The 22,991-nt window shown below is 36.0% G+C and overlaps 1 protein-coding gene across 1 annotated transcript in view; it reads right to left on the reverse strand.

Annotated features, from left to right (window-relative positions):
• Positions 1–22,991, reverse strand: part of LOC140143533 (5'-nucleotidase-like) — a 32,439-nt gene that overhangs the window by 6,468 nt on the left and 2,980 nt on the right. The window contains exons 2-10 of the mRNA XM_072165364.1: positions 22,282–22,442; positions 21,776–21,989; positions 21,204–21,389; positions 20,255–20,467; positions 19,515–19,787; positions 17,945–18,106; positions 17,340–17,540; positions 16,550–16,661; positions 8,859–9,105 (exon numbers count right to left, since the gene is read on the reverse strand). Coding sequence (XP_072021465.1) covers positions 8,859–9,105; positions 16,550–16,661; positions 17,340–17,540; positions 17,945–18,106; positions 19,515–19,787; positions 20,255–20,467; positions 21,204–21,389; positions 21,776–21,989; positions 22,282–22,442 — 1,769 coding nt within the window. The remainder of the gene's footprint in view (positions 1–8,858; positions 9,106–16,549; positions 16,662–17,339; positions 17,541–17,944; positions 18,107–19,514; positions 19,788–20,254; positions 20,468–21,203; positions 21,390–21,775; positions 21,990–22,281; positions 22,443–22,991) is intronic.

Consider the following 22,991-nt stretch of genomic DNA (forward strand, 5'->3'; position numbering starts at 1 on the left):
TGAATGGATGGTACTGTACAGATAAGCTACAGGGTGTCCCCAAAAAAGAGGCCCCTCATTGCGCCCTCTTTTTCTCCTATTTCTGAAAAGTTGATCAAATATATTTTGATATGTAAAGAAACATTGAGTCGTTAGCTTTAATTAACCAAAACAATTAGGCCTATATCAATCGGCTCACAACTTTTGAAGATATGCTCTTTTAAAGAAATGTACCCGTTTTTCACTCTGTCCACGGAGAAGGTTTGGCTACTTCAAAGATTGAAAAGGAGTACACATACCATGCATGAATATCAAACATTCCTCAATGATAACTTTATAAAATAACTTTATTTATGGAATGGGCTTTACCGGTGGGTTTATGGGCAATGGATTTTGTTAATAGTGTCATTAATTTGTAGGTAAAATGGATGCCGAATGGGACTTCTTTTGCTTTACTTGCAATTACTTATTTTTTCTTGCCCTTTTTGTTTTATTATGTTTCTTACTTTCTTACTTTGTTGTTTCTTGCTTTCTTTTTTTTGTTTACAACATAAGTCATTTCTCATTTTAGGATAAAAGGTAGCCCTAAAAGGCTGTTTGGTTTGTCTTTGGTTCTTCTGAAGTGAGTTTACTGTGCTGCTCTGCCCTCTACCTGGTTGCCTCCGTGGCGAATACAGGTTTCAGCCCTGGTCCTCATTGCATCAATTGCGTTGCGTACATCCTTGTGCGCCGGATACTTGCGAATGCATTCAGTAATACGTTTGCGAAAATCTTGGATTTTGCCACAAAGGAAAAAAAAATCAAGTGATGTGAGGTCTGGTGATCGTGCAGGCCACTCCACAGCATGAGCCATCCGATCCACTCTGTTTGCTATCCGTGGACAGAGTGCAAAACGGGTACTTTTATTAAAAAGGGTATATCTTCAAAAGTTGTGAGCCGATTGAATTAATTGTTTTGGTTTATTAAAGCTAACGATTAAAGGTTTCTTTACATATCAAAATATATATAATCAATATATAATATCGGTCATTCTCTATCTTGCCAAGGTCAAACACTTATTTGCTACAAATGAAAAACTGAATGATAAACAAAACAAACATTGTCTGTTTAATTGTTATTACATCATGTGTAGTATTGCCATATAAACAGCTTTCGCTTTTACAACTCATTAAGCCCGATTCATGCTTTGTAATCTAATCGAATATTCGATGCAACAAGTACAGTGTGGGCCAAAAACAACTTTACCCAATTTAAAAGGTTCATATCTCAAAATTGAAACGTCTGCTTCAAATTGTTTTCACATGTTCGTAAAGAACATTTTCGTAAGAGTATTTGGTGAAAAAACTATCCAAAAATGTATTAAATTAAAAACGTGACGCTAGTTTTAAATGAAATGGTCAAAATCAACGTTGTCCACGCGAAGACGTACTAGCTGTCGCGTCGCATCATTTGCAGTAGCGAGTTCAATAGAGAATTAGAACCACTCACTATACGCACACATTTGTTCAGCAGTTTTATATAACACAATGAAATAAATCAAACATACACAATTTAAATGTCAAGCTACGATATTTCGTCATGACATGCAGCTTTCTTGCTGCAAAGATATAAAAACAATTATCTTTAAATATGCGCAAAGCAATTGTAACCTCAGACCTCATTTTTGTCATTTTTTGTCAAATGTTACCTACAAGAAAGTTATTGCACTTATTGCGTTCGTGGTATGTTTGGCAAATTGTTGCGTCGACAACTGACTCTGGGGTAGTGGGGTTAGCTGCAAGTTCCCTTTGTACCGCTGCAATATTTGCAGCTGAACGGCCAGTTCTTGGACGTCCGCTCCGTGCTTTGCATCTATTCATCACACTTCCGAGGTTGTGAAAGTTGTTCGTAAGTAGAGTTATGGTAGGTTTCGGCGGGACTCTTACGTTCGGGAAACGAATCCTAAATTGACGCTGCACTTCCAAAAAGCATTCTGTTCTTAAGTATACCTCTACCATAAAAGTCCTCTCTTGTGTTGTGAATTGCCTTATCTTGACACCTTGCAAACCTATTTAGAAATAAGCCACGCAGTCACAAAATGCACGAAGACCTATTTAAAATTAAAAAATTGCGCCAGAAGAAACCTTTGTAATTATGCTAATTGTTGGTCAACGACAGGAGTGAAGTTCAAGTACATATCACTTAAATGGGGATTAAAATTGATTGTATTTCTTTCATGCATGTAAAACAATCATCACTTTTCAAAGACAAGCCAAACGTGTTTACTAAGTACATGTATGCCTAACGCATATGTAGGCCTTACTCTTAGCAATCGGACAAATTGCGTTGAATTACGTGTAGACAAAGTGATTTTTGACCCTCGGACGTAAAACTAGCCCCATTTTGTTAATTTAGCTCCTTTTGCTTTCATTTCTTCATCACATACTTTTAGAAAAATATACATTTAGAATATGTAACAATATCATGAATAGCTCTTCTACAATTCGAGCAACCACCCTCTGAAATTGGGTAAAGTTGTTTTTGGCCCACACTGTATTCGTTAAAATGCTGCTATTCAGTGTTTTTCTTTACATTAAGTTTCATTACCTGGAGAGATTTGATCATGTCTCACTTCCTTGACATATTTCTGATCTGGTCAACAGATACAAACCTCAGTCAGGATTTCAATTTTTGATCAATTCTCTCCAGGTAGTGAAACATAAAGAGTGGCAGGATTTCCCCGACTACTCACAAAATTGTCGGTAATTGGCATCCCCATGACTTTTCTGACTGGGTGCATGGATATGGTAAGTAACTTTAATAATTGTAAATGGTAAACAACTTAAAGTCTTTAAACTATACTATGGAACATAAAATGCTTCATGTTTCTTACACCTCTTTTTTGTAGATTTTATACATTATCTTAACACATTCTATGCGAATTGCCTCCATTCACGAACACCAATACATAAGATTGAAAATTCGACATGGAATTAAGAAGTATGAATCGGGCCTTACGCACCTATCATAAATATTTTGAAGGTCATTATTATATTAAACTTCGCTAGAACGACGTTATCCGTGTTTGTAGTGTCACTCGATTCAATAAGTGTTGATCCAGCAGTTAACTTTCCCAGCACTTTCCTATTGGCATTGCGTGTCTTAAATATGCTTGACCCAACCGGCAGCCTCGTTCCCCATTCTTCATAACAATTGAAATTTTGGGATCAGAAGAAAGCTCGTATTCAATGCAATGTAACACCCGAGATATTTTTCACTTAAAGCCTTAATGTAGCGCTTTCCTTCAAATTTTTAATTTGTTATTATATACTCAAAATGCTGAAATAATGCTAGTAATAGTTATCGGGAAGGGTTTCTGTCCATTTTGAGCTGAAATAACAAGTTTTATATAATTATAGAACATAGGAGGACATAATGTCATAATTTTTAAATTATGACATTATGTCGAACTTCGCTCTGTTGACCTACAAACACAACATATTTGGCTGATTCCATTTAGGTGCAAGTTGAGACATATGTAAACATTATAAATATGCCAAAAATTTAGGTTTGAAAAAAAGAAAACAATTTCGTATTATAAGATCGTACATTATGGCTTTAAATGATGTGAACAAAACGCAGTGGTTTGTGGTGCCCACACGGAAGTGTATATACTGATCTATGGGGTATTTTTATACACGTTTTTACTTCTAATATCAACACCACTGGAGCAATACGTTGTTTCAATGGGAAGCCTAGAAGTTACACACTAATTACGAGTCCAGTTGTTATTAAAACGACCCATTGACTATATGATTAAGATCGTTTAAATATCTAGTTTTGGCCTATATAGAAACATTACAACATATTACGGTTATTTAATGTTTTAACAAAATCTGCCCTGAGGTCAAATTTATTGCTATATTTTTTGAAAAAAAATCGTAGGAAGAAAATTCACAGTGAATCACAGTTCATCATAGCGCACGGCAAAGGTCGAAGGATTCTTATTGTATTAATCGTTTTATTCCGAGACAAAGTGAAATGTTTGCTGGTAGTGTTTTTTTTATTTCTTTCTACATTCAAGCACCATGTATTTTTCTATTTTTATACAACGCATGATGTAAACCGTAGAGTATTAAATTTGCTATAGCAACCATTTTGAAAGAGATTTTTTTATCGTGCCTAATTAAAGTCCCATTCGGTGATCGCAGCGAAAGTGTAAAAAAATGTTTATAAATTACTTAAAAGTGAAGGATTATTTCATTCAAATTGTTATTTGGTATTTCTGAAATGAAAAATAGGGCAAAAAATGAAGTGAACAGCAGTATTGACGAAGTTCGTCGGCAGAGTGACATGACGAATTATGGATGGCCATATAAAAACACACATTTTAAACCTGGTTTTAAGTTTCAAAATTTCTTAATTATTTTTTAATTAATAAAATAAAATATCGTAAGTGCATTTACAATTTTATTAATGCATGCAAGACTATCGTATGTGCCACTTACGGTAGTCTTGCACGCTAATTTTGTTTTTCCATCTGCTGCAAAACCATCGTATGTGCCACATACGCTACTTTCTTGGATCTAAACAACAAAATCACGGAATGCTACACCATCGTAACTGCACAACAGTCTCTAACACATCACTGACTGTGACGCTTTCGACTGCAGGCGTTGTCACCAAGCTGGCTAAGTTCATAGCTCCCATGACCGGTAATAGAGACGACAAAACCAGTGTTTTCCACCAGGGTGGGATAATTCTGAATTGACACTTAATTTGGGTGTACTTTGTCTTGGGTCCAATCTCTATCATGGAAAGTTTGCTATATCTTTCTAAATGTATGATTGTTTGTTCTAGATTTGGGTTTTAGCGTTTCATATTTGAAAGAACTAATATTTAATTGCAACATTTCGAAACCACAAACCAAAAATGGGTGCTATGATGTACAAGATTGGGCTACGAGTATGCATTTTACCAAGTTAGCAATAGGTAATTGCTTCATTTTGCATATGCATGACTTTCTTTATTATACTCAAAATCGGATTTTATTATACATGTTATAAGGAAGTTGTTTACGTGCATATAGGCTCCTTCACAGCCGGTTTCTGTCGTGTATGTTTGCGAGTGAGCCACTAGCAGACTGGGTTGCCAGGGACTACAGGACAAAATACCTGTTTCTGACTATAACTATTAGCAATTTGGCACCCTACTGATAATGGTTAATTGGAAATCTGAAAATAAACACTTGATACTCTGTGATTATTTATGGATGGAAACTTAGGAAATTGCTGTTAATGGAATCATTGATATATTAAACATACATTTTGTTTTTTCAACAATAAAAATCCATTCACAAATAAGGTTTTTAGGAACCATTTGACATTAAATATTTTGAACAATTGCTCTATGAAAAATGATATAAATGCACCCCTGCTGATCCAGGCTACTGATAAGCTGTCAACAAGTGACACTAATTCAACAATTATAATGAGCAATTGAATACATGAATCCAAAACCCACCCAAGTCCATGGGAAGTGATTTTGAGAAAAAAAACCTGTGTATCATTTTAATTCCTTCAGTTAGATTTACCTGGTAAATATGGTAAGTTGTACGTGCAAATGGGTGGGTTAAACTGTATTAGGTATGACGATTAGCATTTCAGGGACTTCGTGAGGTTCATTTTAAATTCTGGACTTGGGTGGTTTTTTGAATCATATACAAAAACAATAATGTTGGAATGATATTACCACTAGTAAGATAATACAACATAAAGCACACAATTATGTATAATGTTGATAACCATTCTGCCATGTAATATAAACCACACACTTTCCTTGATTAAACCCATTTTGTTTTTCAAAAGTCACTCTCCAGCAATGAAGATGTTACAAGTGGACTTTTATACATACTGGATTTCAATCAATGTGTTTCAAGACTCAAATCATGGACTTGGGTTGATTCTTTCATATATGCTATTTTTCACATGCTCAATAGACACAGAGGATGAATTTGAGTTGTTCTTTCAAACATATGACAGGCCTATGTATAGCAACACTTTCCCATGCTTAACTCAATTTGGCCAAAGTATGGACTTGGGTGGCTTTTGTATTCATATATTCAATTATCTGACCAGACAGGACCAAGCTGGGTATAAGGTGCCGAGGCACCTGCACTGTTAACTAGGGTCAGTTACCATCACTAATTGATGTTGGGAGTGACACTAGTGGGGGGGGGGGGTTAATTACCAGTAATTGGGGTAGATAGTTGCTTTGGTTTTTATACATTTTGGTAGAGCAACTGGGCAGTTAGTAGTAACAATTGAATATATGAATACAAAAGCCACCCAAGTCCATACTGTGGCCAAATTGATTTAAGCATGGGAATTTGTTTCTATGCATAGGCCTGTCATATGTATGAAAAAACAACTCAAATTCATCCACTGTGTCTATTGAGCATGTGAAAGATAGCATGTATGAAAGAACCACCCAAGTCCATGATTTGAGTCTTGTAACACATTGATTGAAATCCAGTATGTATAGAAGTCCACTTGTAACACATTTCATTGCTTCAGAGTGACTCTTGAAAAAAAATGGGTTTAATAAAGGAAAGTGTGTGGTTTATATTACATGGCAGAATGCTTATCAACATTATACATACCTGTGTGCTTTATTTTGTATACTCTTACTATTGGTAATCTCATTCAAACATTGTTGTCATTGTATATGATTCAAAAAACCACCCAAGTCCAAAATTTAAAACGTAAAACTTACCATATTGACCAGGTAAATATAACTGAAGGAATTAAAATGATACACGTGTTTTTCTCTCAAAATCACTTCCCATGGACTTGGGTGGGTTTTGTATTCATGTATTCAATTACCGTATAATCAACACATTCAGAAAATAAAGATTGAATTGAGCCAGGGAACCCCTGGGATTGAGTAATCAGTCGTTTTGATTATAATTGTTAAAGGTCATCTGAGCCTGAGGTGGAATAAGTATATATTTTTGGAATGTCAGAATGTTCAAAGTCATGTCATAAAACGTAATCACAAAGTCGTCTGAATATAGATTGTTGGATTGATGCGAAACTCGGTGGATGTGATTTCCATTGATCCCTTTGTTTGTACAAGTATAAATTTAGTATAAATTTAATGTAGACCTATTTAACACACATTTTTCAATTTAGCTTATAGTATGTCATTGGTGGTATTCGTGGTAACAACATTTCCAACCCGGTTAGTTGTGCATGTGCTACACACAAAAAATTACTATAGCATTCCAAGTACTTGTCAATGTAAAATTATGAAACATGAATTTCATCCATGGTGTTGTCTTTTTAAAGACATTTCTTGTTATTCTTAGATTCGGTAATAAATCTTGAGACTGAGATAACTTTACGGCAAAAGGTGTCTTTCTATTGTAAATATTATGTGCCGCATTAAATTAACAGTGGTTAAGTAACATAAAATGACAGATACTGGAAATTTGAGCCGATATTACGAATATCCTAATTTAGCAGTCAATGTTATCGTATATATCTGGCACATACGATAGTGTTGCACTCTACACTAATTTCTATTTGAGTGCAACACTATCGTATGTCGCACTTACGACATCTTAATCAGTAAATAATTCATCTATTTATTAACTTTAACACCATTTATTATAGTTTATATTATCAAAATTAAATTGATTTACATTCCCATGTCATTTTATGGTTACTTGAAAACAAACGGCTACGCAAAACACAAATATGTTCCTCCTGTAAAACTGTCCAAACTGCACTTACGATAGTGTAGCACTTTGGCGACGAGTTGAAGCCCCATTCAAATACATGTAGCTAATTTATATACTGTCAATATATAAATTACAGATTCATGTAAATGCTTTATTTTGACTTAAATACACAACTTTTGGCATAATCACTAGCAGGGGGTATTTGGCTTCAGTGGGGACACAATCATGTTATGGGACGTGAGTTACATTGATTTACAATGACGTTTTCGACATCATTTGTAACATTCAAAAAACGTTTCTTGATAACTTACTGCAAATATTCTAATAATTATAATGTTATTTAAGGGATGGGGTATGGACGTTTGGACAGTATTTTGTGTGGGACATGGGAGCACATCAGACCTATCGAATTGCATTCTAAATACGCGAGATGTCCTTCTGATATCAAATAATTTAGATTTTTTGAAATTCGCGATATAATACAAATTTGATGAAAAATTATTAACATTTGATATTTTTTATATTTAACAGTCCTCAAAGTAAACTTTATAAATCTAATGATATGTACGGAAAGTGTATGTAGCTGGTATGAAAAGCCGACGATCAATTGAAAATTTTGACCTTCCATATTATTGATATACATGTTTTCCCCCAAAAGAGCTTATTTTTTTTGGTGTTTTTGGTTAAAAATTCCATATCTTCAATACGAGAGGTCAAAATTTTCAATTTTCAATCCAGCTACACACACTTTAAGTACATATCATTAGATTTATAAAGTTTACTTCGAGGACGGTTACATATCAAACATATCATGGTTTAATCATTTGCCGTAAAGTGCGTATATATCGCGAATTCAAAAAAAAATATTATTTGATATCAGAAGGACATTCTTCGTATTCAGAATGCAATTCGATATGCCTGATATGATCCCTTAAATAACATTATAATTATTAGAATATTTGCAGGAAGTTATCAACAATCGTTTTTTGATTGTTGCAAATGATGTCGAAAACGTCCTTGTATATCAATGTAACTCTCGTCCCATAACATGTGTCCCCGCTGAAGCCAAATTTCCCCCGCACAGACACCCCTACACCGACACCCACCCCTCACCCCTCACCCCATCACACCTACCAACATACACTTTCATACTTGCCATAGCATCATATCGAGTCCGGTTCATAAAATACGATATCGCCTCATCTTTATACACCGTAAACCATAGGGTGCCTCCAAATTGATTCCCCGCGTCCAGCAGCAACAGATTTCCACGTCGTGCTTCCACATCGGCTCGAATCTCCGCTATCTTTGTATCCAATCGTGCCCATCCTCCGAAACATAGTCCTTCAGAGGACTCCTCTACCGAGCAGTCATTCCAGTCTTTATTGAATTCTTGAAAATGGCTTCGAATATCATTAGTATGGAGAACGGTTAATGTAAAGTCGGCCCATACAGTGGACCACGGGCATAAAACCGAAAACAATGGTAGCCACGTTGGAATAAACAGAGTTTTCCATAAAAGAGACATTTTTTGTCATTTATAAAAGGCTTCCAAAACTTCGAAAGTAATACTGTTAGTTGCCCAGCTGTTGTACCCAAACTGATTACCACTAAAACAGTCGATTTGGAATTACTATGACTCTAATTACCCTTATAATCTTATTGTTATCGGTTGTTTAAGATAACCCTATTTAGAATGTGTGCAAAGAGTCAACGTCTATTAAAGTGATAGTCAAAAGTATATCATTCACCTCCTTGCTATGACCATACTTAATTTATGCCTGCTATGATTTGTGATGATGAGTTCTTCAGGGAAGTACCCCAGACACAGTGCTACAAACCATCTTCTTTTTGTACTTTTTCATAAGAAAAAAAAGGCATTTTAAATTCTTTTGTTGTTGTTGTTGTTGTTGTTAAATTTAGTTATCCCAGTATACATGTATAGTAGCTTTAATATACGAGTAGTACCCATTTTGCCTGATTTGTAAGACATGTCAGCAAAAGGAACAACCTCTTACATGTAGCATCTCTCAACTCGATGCAGTAACTAGGTCGATCAAATAAAGGAAAATCAGGGCTTAACCCACCTCTAATTGCAATAGAAACCATTTAATCACCATTCATTTTAGAAAAGTATATTAAAGAATATCCAAAGTCCCCAAAAGTCCAAGTAGTGGAACAGTGCCTAATTTGTATATCAAAAATGGCCTAATGCAGGGGATAAAATTTAAAAGTGGGTCACATCGTGTTTAAAATCATACCAATGTCTTGCTCTCATCATCTTGAGTTATAGGAAAAAGGGCAAAGGTCAAATTTTGGGGTCCACAGTCGTTTACAGTAGAAATATGCACCAATTTAAATCCAACTGGTCTCAAATTGTTCCTTCGGCAAAAACAAATCAAAATGAGAAAAGTTGCATTCTTTTGGATGTTTTGTTACATAGGTAACATCACAAAATAGGTCAAGGTCAACAGAGCTCAATGGAATTCGATCTTCTTTGCCTACCTGAGAACTGGCAAACGTTTTTATGGCAAATCCTTTTTTTAATGTTTCTGCAAGCGGAGCAATATGAAACCATTCTTTATCAGAATCAGAGCATTTTTTAATTTGTGTCCCCCTGTGGAATCCAAAGTTTGATATTTGACCTTTTCCCATAACTCAAGAAATGTATATCGGGGATAGGTCAAACTATACTTTTTCCGAATCCTTATGACGAAAGGAATACATTAGTATAGTTTTTAACAACACTTGACCAAATTTGAAATTATACCCTTGCATAAGCGGTCATTTTAGATTCATGCAAATTAGGCACTGTTCCACACTTGGACTTTTGGGGACATTTAATATGTTCTTTAATATACTTTTCTGAAATGAATGGTTATCAGATGGTTTCTATTGCAATTATTAGTGGGTGATTTTTTAATTTGATTGACCTAAACCTTAGGCCGCTTTAATTAGGGATTCAATCATGTTTCACCGTTGTTCATCACGTTGTTCAACAACGAAACAAACTAAAGATGTCTAATTTACATAATTCTTTCATTCGGAATGTCTGTTTGTCATTGCCACTCAACCTTACAAGAAGATCGCGTTATTTCTCTGTTGATATCAGCAATAAAACTAAAGAATAAAGCGGTAATATTTAGCTGCTTCCGCCAACATAAGGGAGTTTATGTTTACGCATACGATCCATGCATGACGAATTTTACGCGCGCATGCGTAACGCGTACGCGTAACCTTGCGTTCGCGTATACGCTATACGCTTACTGCAAAAGTGTGTGTTCATCACGGATTAACAACGGTTGGCTCCTGTACAAAAGTATAGGAAGAGTTGTTGAAATATGTTTCAATATAATCTTCAAAAATTATATATATCTTGCACCAGACAAGAGATATATAAGCAATGGCGGACACGACGTGTATGCGATCGTGTAGCGCATGCCTCCTGAAACATCATTCAAATAGGTAGGTTTCGAAGTCATTAAGCTGGAACCAAACTGGAGATTCGTTCGATAAGTTATGCATGGATATCGTTGAGACATTAAAAATGGCTATTTATGGGTTCATATACATGTACAGTTAGAACGCTGGACATCCGATTCTTTAGAAATGCATAGTCGCGCTAAAAGTCGATCGATACATATTAAAATCAGCACAATTCAGAGATACACCGTTTTGCTATGAAATTTATTTTCTCGGTCAAATATAAAGCAATATCTTTTTTTTCTTCAGCAATGTCAGTTAAAAACATAGTGCTTGGATATATATTTTTTTAAAAATCCTGGTGTTAAAATTAAGCATCGAATTTTGTCTTTTAGTGTGATATTTTTGATTTTTATAGGCCTTTAGTTCGCCCGCGAGCTTTTTACGGAATTTATTTTTTAGCGTCTCAAACTAATATAGTTTGCTAAAGAAAGATATTTCCCACCTCTGTAAGGCACATCGTGTGGGTCTATATAAATTTATTATAGAAAGGAAAACGAGCAAGGTACACCAACTTGATGTGGGGAAACAAGTAAAATACAGACTAGACAATATGCAGGGGGGGGGGCAAAACCAGCAAATGTAGGCATAGGAAGTAAGCAAAGTTCGATAGCCAAAAATTACCAGTTCCAAGGCTCACAAAAGTGCTAAACCTGCAAAAACAACAAGGATCAATGGTAATACAAAACTGCACTAGAACATGTGATGAAAATCACTGTGCATATAAACTGACACGCTAAACCAAACATCCAGAGTAGGCACAAAATAAGCAAAGTTCGATGGCCAAAAATTGCCAATTCCAGAGCCCACAAAAGTGTCAGGAAAACAGTACACTGGAAGTGATGAAAATCACTGTGTACATAGCAGTTGAACACTAAACGGACAAAAAACAACCGACGTTTCGAGCAGATAAACTGCTCTTCTTCAGGGACAGACAACAAAATATAAAAGCAAACAACAAAAACTACATGCTGTAATTTAAAAACAAATTCAAGTCAAAAACTGAAGGCAAGTTCAAATAGAACTCAGTAGCAAACAAGATAAGCTCAGAGCAAAATAAGCATGTCTTACTTCAATGAAGCACAGTTTACTACAGTCAGTGTTGCCAAAACTTTTCAACGTCAAGGCGCGGCGCATTGACTCGCCAGGCCGCGGTAAAGGATTCTCAAGTAGCCCAATTTTTTAAGCTTCCAAAAAAGCGCCCAATACCGGATATTTGGACGGATTTACCCGAATTTAGAACGCAAAACACCCAATTGGGCGGAAAAGCACTTGACTTTGAAACTTCCGGTACTTACTGGGAAGTTACTGACCGATCAATAAATGGTCACAAAACCCATCGTAATTTCAATTTGGAGCTTCAAAGACTCAAAACCTTTATAAATCGGCTAAATTGAAAGGAAAATACATCAAATTAGTGCCGCGGCCTGAGACTGGTAAAAGTAGCCCAATTTTAGACAAGTAGCGGCATGCTTTTTTGAGTAGCGGCAAGTGATCGCCAAGTAGCCCAATTGTGCGCCTAAGGCGCGGCGTTGGCATCACTGACTACAGTGAGAAACTGGAAAGCATTATGTAAATAAGCACGACCACAGGACAATAGGGTATTGTCCTAATTGACAGGAAGTAGATGTCAAGAGGGGTCGTAGTCAATAGAAGAGGAAGAGAATGAATAGAGGGAGATAAGTGGGCCAATGTCACTCAAATTTAAAAGAGAAGAGTCATGCATATTACAAAACAATTATTTTAAATACATATATGTTAAAAAAGAGAGAAAAAAAAATTACAGCAAAAATTGCTGAATAAAACACAAGTTGAGGAAAGTCTCAAATATTATTAATTTATTATAGTTTTGTCAGAATTTCCGTTTTTATTTTACCCTTTTTCCCTTCATGCTCCAAAAATGTCAAACTCAGTACTTTATCTCGAGAGCAACCAGCAGAAATAATCGATATTTCCATTGTTGTCAACCAGGTCCCTTTTCCATTAAAAGCAAGGATTGCCTGACGAGCGATTTGGTAGCCCAAATTCCCAATTGGGTGTTCTGGTAAATGAGGTGAATTTTGGAAATTTGCTCCCGTGATAGCCTGCAATTTCAATTTATAGGGGCTATATATGGATTCCATGATTATGAAAACCATTTTGTCTGTTTGTTTGTTTGTTTATTTATTTCCCTAGGATGAGGTCCATGGGAAAATCCACTGTCCAAACCTAGAAAAATTCGCGTGTTATTATATGGGATTTTAATTTGTTGTCCCTCCTATATCCAGGTGAATTTTGAATGACCCCCCCCCCCCATCGCGGGTTGGCATTTTCATTACACCCTTCAGACTTGTGTTCGGGTTTGTTTTTAATTTGACATGTAGGCCTATTTGTCATAATTTAGCGCTATAGGAACCACTTTCTAAATGTATAGCTATAGCCGTGCTATATAAATATTATTATGTACCGGTATGTAATATTATGTAGGCCTATGGGGGTGGGGTGGGGGTAGAGGTGTGTGAGGTGGGTAGTGGGGTGTATGTAGGGATTGTATGGGTGGTACTCAACACATTTTAACCATGCCTTACAATGCAATGCTCATTGTTGCCATAAATATTTTTCCTTTAGGTCATTTAATAGGTTGTTATAAACTTCCATGTTTAAACTTGTGATGTTTTGGCTGCTTCATTATGACTTTCGGTGGGTTTCCAAAAGCAATTTCAAACAAACAAAAACAAAAGGCACTACATTATACCCAGTCACCTTCATGACAATTGAAATACTAGGTCAAGTATTAACATCCAAGTTATTCTGTTTGGCAAGCAATTTGTAATTAATTGCTTGAACAGGTTTTTGTTTTGCTGGCGTTTAAATATCGAAAGTCTGGGGATGTTACGAAGGTTATTTGGAAGTGTGTTCGAAACAGTTTGCTTGATAAAACATACAGCGTAATATTTATGTTTTGTAAATGAAAGTTTTGTTTAAAATATTTGATTTTTTTAAACCAAATGTTGGGCAAAGTTGTTTTGAGGAGAAGCAAATGTCAACACATTGTTCCGATGATCACGGTGATGATGAAATGAAATAATTAATCACTCACGTGATGAAAGATCCTCATCGTGCTTATAACATGATCAGTTTCATAGGAGCGCTAGGCCTGGGAATGTCTTTGCTATATTGAAGTTCTGGCAACACTGTAGCCAGGCCGGGCACCCAGAGATATCGACCCACAATGCTAGATTTCGAAAAATTTTCAGCCGGCAGTAAAAAATGGTGGAATCAAAACGGAAATTCTGACAAAACTATGATATATCGCTCACGGTGACGTGCGTTAGGAAGTTGGGAAAAATCCTTCTTTATCGAACTATATTACTTTGAAAAGCTAAAAGATTGATCCAAAAAAAGGCTCGCGGGCAGAGTTGGAGCCTATCAAAATCGAAAATCTTACACTAAATCACTGAATTTCACGCCTAAGTTTAACACTAGGATTTGAAAAAAAAACAGTATCAAGGATTCTGACATTTACTGAAAAAATGAAAATTATTGCTTTCCATTTGCCGAGAAAATTTATTTTACATTGAAAATATTGGCCGGTTATTTTTTACACAGCGACGTTAACTAGGCAATGCCCTAATACCTATAACATACACTAAAACACCAAAGTGCGATTATTTCCAAACACCTAAATTAGCTAAAGATTTAGGGCATGTTACAATACTATATTTTCTAGAATTTCAGAGAGTACTTTAAATATTGGCCGGTTATTTTTCACACAGTGATGTTAACTAGGCAATGCCCATATACCTATAACATACACTATTTGTAGAGGTCACGCGTCAATGGTGAGAGTACTGTGTATTATGTATAGGAAAATGAACAGCAACTGCAGTATGTTGAATCATCATGACGCCAGATGAATTTAATGTAACGATTAATCTTAATATAATGGATGTTTTTTTTTCTCGAAAATTAGGAGCTTTTGAGTTCTTAAATTACAAGTGAGGCCTCAAGCGGCAGCAAACACAATTTGCTATATTTTTACCAATCTTATTCCTTTTAATTTATTATACATGTAAATAAGAAGCAAGTGTTCCCTTTTCAAAAGTTTTTTTCACATCGCCTATACAAATTATACTTTTCACATTACCTTGTATGTTTTAATATTTCTAACTGGCTCATTCGTGTTTTTATCCTCTATTCATGGAACCATATCTTGAACTGCATTACTTCAACAAGCTAGCTACAGTAAAAATTTAATTGCTTTACTTCTGATACACTTTTGTCACTATATCAGGATTAGAGAAGTGTGTCTCATTTTCCAAACAATAAGAAATATATAATAATACCATACTGCAGTTACTGTCCGTTTTCCTATACACAATACACAGTGCTCTCACCATTGACGCGTGACCTCTACAAATAGTGTATGTTAGAAGTATATTGCATTTGCCTAGTTAACATCACTGTGTGAAAAATAACCGGCCAATATTTAAAGTATTCTCCAAACTTCTAGCAAATATATTTCTCTAACATGACCTAAAATTACAGCTAGGTTAGATGTTCAGAAATAGTCGCACTTTCGTAAAATATGAGTGAGGGCAAGGCATAGCTAGCTCATAGCTAGCCAACTCCCCGTGTTAATTGAATGGAGATTTGACCGAAAATATTGAGCTATATTGGTAACGGACCGCTCAGTTCTGAAGGATGCCACAAAAAACGGTACAAGCTACATTTAAAGTATTCTATGAAATTCTAGAAAATATAGTTTTGTAACATGTCCTAAATTTTTAGCTAATTTAGGTGTTTGGAAATAGTCGCACTTTTGTGTTTTAGGAAGGATATGTAAACGACAGATAACACCAAAAATATGAAGAAATTATTTCCAAACCGTGTTAAGTCAACAATCATTATGTTGCTCATTTTCAAGAATGCTGGTTAACAAAAAGCAGACCATTGTCTCATTTCGTGAACAAAGGTCCACATACCATTGTTTCCTTGCGTTTCCTTTATAATCGGTTACTCAACTGAAGCTGTATTATACCAGCTCATTGCGATACCGCACATATAAAACAGACACATGTGCACAACCAGAGAAGATCCGATTTAATCAGTTGAGCTGTTTCAATGAGTGTTATCTTGGTTTAAGAGCTTTTAATGGGGTTTAAGTCCTGCAAAGGTCGAGGTGAATTCTACTGTAGACATGACTGCATCATGCATGTACTAATACTATTCTAATACTACTATAATAAGAAGAAATGTAAATATCATGTTAATTATACTATAGAAATTAAATAAGTTTATTGTAAATATTTGACAAAATATGAAAGTATGATTCCCAAACAAAGTGATATATAAGATGTGTTCAAAATCTCAGCATGTCCGTACGCGCACGGTAGTGGTTTATCTGTAGCAAAGCGTATTCGTCCCATCTGTCCATGGTGGTAGAGAGGACTTATTTGTTCAATGTAAGATTCTAAAGCATCCACATCAACGGCTCCTAAAACAGTAAATAAAATAATGGATCAAGTTAATAGTTATGTGATGAGAGATGCACACATGTGAATGGCATGTATGTGATCTTAATAGAGCACAACCTAGCCGTGCCGTGCCGTGCCGTGCCTTGAAGGTATTTGGTCATTGACCAGAAATGACTACTAAATGACCTTTGACCGCGAATCATGTACTTTTATACACCAGCTAAAGTCTATAGATGTCTGGTGAGTAAGTCCCAACTCTGTTCTATTAAAGTGAAATATATTTCCGAAATGTATCTAGTATCACGCAAAAATAGCAATATTATCATCATAATGTTTATTTTAATTTGAAACTCAAAATAATAAACAAGATTGTAAAACAAAAATGAATAAATTGTGTTGTGTAAATTCTAAATTGAAAAAAGAGGCGCAAAAATATTGGGAAAAATCACAATAAAAAAAATTGAAGGAAAAAGTGAAAAAAAATACAATCATAACTACAGTTGCAGTACAAAATACCTAATCATTTATTTATATTATTCAAAAATTACAGTTCTTTCTAGATCCATTCCAAGTCCCCATGCTGGTCAGTAAGTACTGTTTTAATTTGTGTTTTAGCTCATAGATGGTAGATTATATTATCTCTAAAGCCTATTTCTCTATCAATCGTTGAAACATTTGGTTATGTTCTCACCACTTACCGACAATATGGTTGACCTTATGTTCTTTTATCATATCATAACTATCTCCCCCACTGGCCAGAAAACTTGGCATTAGCGTACGGTAGATCTTGTCCAGCTCCAAAGGTTCATACTGAGGTATTTGGCAATCGGTGCATAAAACAGACACGCTTCGTACTCGCTGAAGATCAGGACGTGATAAGTCATACACAACTTTGATACCTGGATAAAGAAGATAAGAAAAATAATTAGATAAATTAATCCCTTCGTTACTCGGCATACCGCAGTTACTGTCCATTTTCCTGTACACAATGCACAGTGCTCTTACCATGACGTGTGACCTCTACAACACAGTGTATGTTAGAGGTATAGGGCATTGCCTAGTTAACGTCACTGTGTAAAAACTAACAGGCCAATATTTGTTGTACTCTCTGAAATTCTAGAAAATATAGTCTTGTAACATGTCCTAATTTTTAGCTAATTTAGATTCAAGTTTCTCATTGCTCAGCTAGAATCCGAATTTGTCAGTTTCAAACATATTGTAGTAGGATATAGAATATCCGTTATGGTAAAACGTAGGATTCGAAACAATGCTGCTTATCCTGTACTACATTTTAAGTACCTACCGGAAAATTGAAGAAACTTGGCCATGACCGATGGATCTGACACATTGTATCCAGCTGCCGAATGCTCTAAAACTTCCATCAAATATTGTCCTTCAAGGTCAAGCGAATCAATGGTATTTGCGTACGGGAACAATTTCAAAATATCACCATGTTCTATTTCCCCTGTGATACAATAAAATTAACAATTAAATGCATTTTAATAAATCTTTGTCACATAATAGAGTTTATGATCTGTGAAAAGACAGTCCGTTGCATCATCGTGTTGTTTGTTGTTGTTTTGTTTTTTTGCATTATCATCATCATCCAACTATTGCGATCTTGGGCAAGGGGAAAAATTTGGTTTGGCTGCAGCATCCCTTCAGTATCTCCCAGGAGGTGCTGGACATGCTGTAGGTACAGTGTGCGCCGCCGTCCCGGTTTCCTCTTCCCATGTGGTTGCATATAGTCCCGGTTTCCTCCTACCATGTGGTGGCATATAAAGGATATATTCTTTCACAGGCTCGTCGTCTTCAAGACGCAGCATTTATATCCGAGAAAATTGAGTTGATGAATCTTGACTCTGGCAACCAGTGGAGTGGTGTTGGTCAGATTGTACAGTCGTCTTAGGTCATTTAAATAAGGGCACATAATTTAATTGCCCACGTGACCAGATGGGCGCTGACATTACAGCGTCTAGACAGGATGTCTGGAAAAGTGACCTTTGGCACAGTAGGTGGTTTTTCTGTGTATTTCAATTGGAAACGGGGGATGCATGTCCAAATTTTCTAGCAAATTTGTCATTTTTTTTCCGTCGATCAAAACTTTCAAAAAATAATTGAAAACATAAAAAAAAACATAAAAAAACAGAATCCCCCCATGTATAATTATTTTGCCTATTAAATTTTCAGCAATTTTGATGGTATTTATCTCTTAGCATTGTAGCACATCTACTGATCACTTGGTGGTCTTGGTATGGCGGCGCCCATGGGTCACGTGGGCATTAAATTTAGTGCCTTTTATTTAATACCCTATGGTAACTGTTGTAGATGGTTTCATTTGGAATCCGATCCACACGCTTGATGTTTAACATGACTCTGTAGCAAGATGTTGCGAAGGTATTTGATCTTGTTTTCCATGTCCTTGGTGATTACCCATGACTCACACCCGTACAGAAAGACAAAAACAAAGTACACTTCTAAAGTGCAAAAAAGGTATCAGACTTTTGGATTGTCAATTAATCTGTCCATTACTTTGTACTTTGGGAGTAGATTGATTAAAATATGTCAAGTGAAAACCGGGTCTGCTTTGGTATTTTTGTAGATATTTACGTTTTTACTTAATGTAAAGCGGTGTTGTCCACACAGGCTTTGATTCAGGGCCGGGTTCGATCCCGGGTAGAGGCAGATTTCATATTTAATTATCCGCTATCTTCATTAGTACTTTTGAATTGTGATGCAGATGCAGGTAATGTTAAAAATATCACAGCCAGTTCCGAAAAGGGAAACAGCTAGCTGTTTGTATACAGTTCTGTGACACCTGGCCGTCATGGGAGAGGTAAAATAAGACAAAAAGAGAAGTGCTGTCACCATACCTATATCCAGTGTATTTCTCATTCCACCAGCGTTGATAAAGGCAATCGCCGCGTTGTTCCAGTGGTCCTCTGTTGGTTGGTTAAGATTCTGCTGTATGAAGCTATCTGTTACCATGTTGCCTATGCCACACTCAGCAAAACGACAAGGACTTTGTCTATGCTCACCATCTGGGCCTGTGCCAGCGAGAAGAACATTTGTTTCACCGACGTAAGTATTTCTGTATTCATGGACCTTTTTAGCCCATTCGTTGATTTCTGTTAGAGTTCCGTCATCTGGAATAAACAAAAATATGCCACAGAATGTTAAGTGACTATTTAAGTGGTGTAGATTAAAATATACCAAAATAATAATTACTTAAAAATATATAATTCCTATAATGTTCCTTTTTTGCATAATTTTTGTTGTTGACCCTTTCTTCGTGATGATGTTGTTACGCCATAGACATACAGTCATTACAAATGATATCCACCAATAATAATGATACAGACGATTCGTTAATTCGTGATAATTTACTTATATATTATGAAGATGCATTTTAGGAGGTTAATGAATATCTTCCTGCATTACTTCCTTCGTAATGCATAGCTGTGGTACGTCATGGGTACCTCGAAATACTCCGATTCTTTATTATCTGAGATACCATTTATGCAGTAATTTTTAGAAAGAAATCAATTATAATTGTTGAGATCCAATGCCCATCATCCTTATTTCCAAAGCCTATTAAGATCAATTTACTAACCTTTTTCAACTTTGGTGTCGAGTAAAATGGGGTTGCCATCCCAATTTTTCACGTTTCCATCGTCATCAAACGTGACATCCAAATGTCCTAGGTATTTACCTGCCCAGTATGCTTGAACTATTAACACATTAGTAGAATCGTCGTGGGTAGGTTGCACAACAACGGGGTAGTCTTGTGTTGGATCTTCAACTGAGGGTGCGCTTCCATGGTCCTCTTTTCGAAATTCAAAATAAATATCATCAAGTTAGCTCACCACGTAGGAGTAGAGCGTGGCTCAGTTGTTACACTGTTCTCATTTGGGTGTTAGAGGTCCAGGGCTCGATTTCTGGTTGTGAAAAACGTGGTGGGATATTGAACTGGAAAAATAAAGTCTGAATTTAGTTGAAATTAAAAACAGGGAAAATATTACACAACATCCGATGAGGGAATAACACAAAACGTAAAAACCAAGTTAAAAACCCGACGTTTCGAAAAGACTAAACTTTCCTTTTTCAAGTTAATTTACTTGGCAACATCTTTTTTGGATTAAATCAGGCTTCCGTTCTCCCTATGGTTCATTGAGAACTGGGTATGTGAACAATTATATACTTCTTCCTTCGGTGGAAGTGTTAAGCCGTCGGTCCAGGTGTACAGAAGAGCCACACCTGTACATGTTGGTCGCAGTCAGTTACGAGAAGAGTAGGGTGTTAACTCCTGACTGTTCCCAACCGGTTTTCAAATAGACGCAATTGGCTTCATAAAAGGCTTGCTTGGGTTATCTAGGGTTGTCATGCAAACACAAACAAATAGAATCAATCGAATTTACCGTAATAAAGCTTTTTGATCTGTCTAGCTAATTTTAGTACCCAACAAGGTGACTCAAGTTTTACCCCGATAAATTTGACGGAAAGTAACTTTAAACACCCCGTTCATAAAATATTTATATAAAAATTCATTTATAAATTCATACCATTATAAAGAAATTCATTGATATCCCCACCGATTACTATGTCGACTCCAGGCACTTCTTCAGCTATTCTCTTATGTATATGAAATGTAGAACGACCCATTACAATGATTTTATTTACTCCCGAGCCTGTCAAGATTTCAACTGCAGTTTTGACATATTCTACCTCGTCATGAAATATTAGTTCGCCTGTAATACAAAAATTGAAAAAATAAATAAATAAATAAACAAGACGCAATTTCGATATAAAGTTTGTATTGTCCCTTAAACTTAGATTAACGATCCAAGTGTACATTATTGATTTGTTTTCTAAGGACACTGTCAATGGTTCTGAAAAGGAACCATAACATGATCTGCCAGCACTCTTAAGGTAAATTTAACTCTCTAAATGCCGAACCTGTAATGGTTCTCCAAAGGTGCAGCTGAACGGTTCTTTTCAGAGCCATCTTTAGTAGGAAGGTTGCACCTTACTATAAACGGCTCTTAAGGTATTTGGAGCAACTTTCTCTCAAGTTGAAAATCTACTCTCACATAGGCAAGTACATCTCATTTTTGGTTGCTTTGTTTGTTTTTACCTGTATTTGATGTTTCCTCTGTGTTCCAGTATGAAAATCCAACTATTCCTATACGATGTGTATTGAGTGTTATTTCTTGGTATTTATCATATTTGTTCTGCATAATTGGTTCATTATTATCATCAATATTACAGCTTAAGACTGGGAAATCAGCATCATCAAGAAATGGAGCCAAGCCTGACGGTTTCAAATCAAATTCATGTGAACCAAGCGCCTAGAATAATACAATGATTAAGAAGAATGCTAATAATAATCATCATCATTCTGTCAGTCGATCATCATCATCATCATCATCATCATCATCATCATCATCATCATCATCATCATCATCATCGTCATCATCATCATCGTCATCATCAACAGGAGCAGCAGCAACATCATCATCGTCATCCTCATTTTCACGTCACAAATTAATTAATTACTTAATTAATTAATTTATTTATATATTTATTATTAATTATTGAAATTAACTAATTATTACAATTAATTAATTTATTACCATTTACCATGCCATCATAAGCTGTCCGGTTCATGAAATATGACGTAGCTTGATGCTGATAAACATTAAACCACAGAGTGCCATGGAATTGATTCCCCACATCTAGGAGTAGTACATTGTCTTTAATATCACGGTAGTGGTTAACAACGGTATCCAAACGGGCCCAACCTTAAAAAGAATTAAAAACGCAGGTTAAAAGTATCTTTGCATGAAAAAGTGGGTAAACACATGAATAGGTCTGGCATACTGTATTGTTTGAGATCTGATTCCTATGGACACAGATGCCACTTTTAACACTGTTTAAAACGGTCTCTTTTTACACAATGAACCAGTGCGACTGAACGCAATGACGTGACGCTATAATTTGGTTCATATGTGTAAAACAAATAAAGCTACTTGCATCTTTTTACACCAGGTGCGGATCCAGAGGGGGGCGGAGGGGGCGCGCCTCCCCGTAAAAATAGCAAAAGCAGGAAAGATGGGGCGCGCGCCCCCCGTAAAAACGGGGAAAGGAGAGAAAGAGAAAAGGAGAAAAAGAGAAGAGAAAAGCGAGAAAAAGCGAAGAGAAGGCTTATAATTGAGTAGTTCCGTACCTAAAAACTGCACAGTCGGGTCGATCGAAGGCCTAATAGGCGTATATGGGGTAGGCCTACGCCTGTGATTATTTTAGGCATTGCCTGAAGGCCGGCTTGAAGGCAGGTCCTCGGCCCAAAGCAC

The sequence above is a fragment of the Amphiura filiformis genome, unplaced genomic scaffold (assembly GCF_039555335.1).
Source record: "Amphiura filiformis unplaced genomic scaffold, Afil_fr2py scaffold_22, whole genome shotgun sequence".
In the NCBI taxonomy this organism is placed as follows: Eukaryota; Metazoa; Echinodermata; class Ophiuroidea; order Amphilepidida; family Amphiuridae; genus Amphiura; species Amphiura filiformis.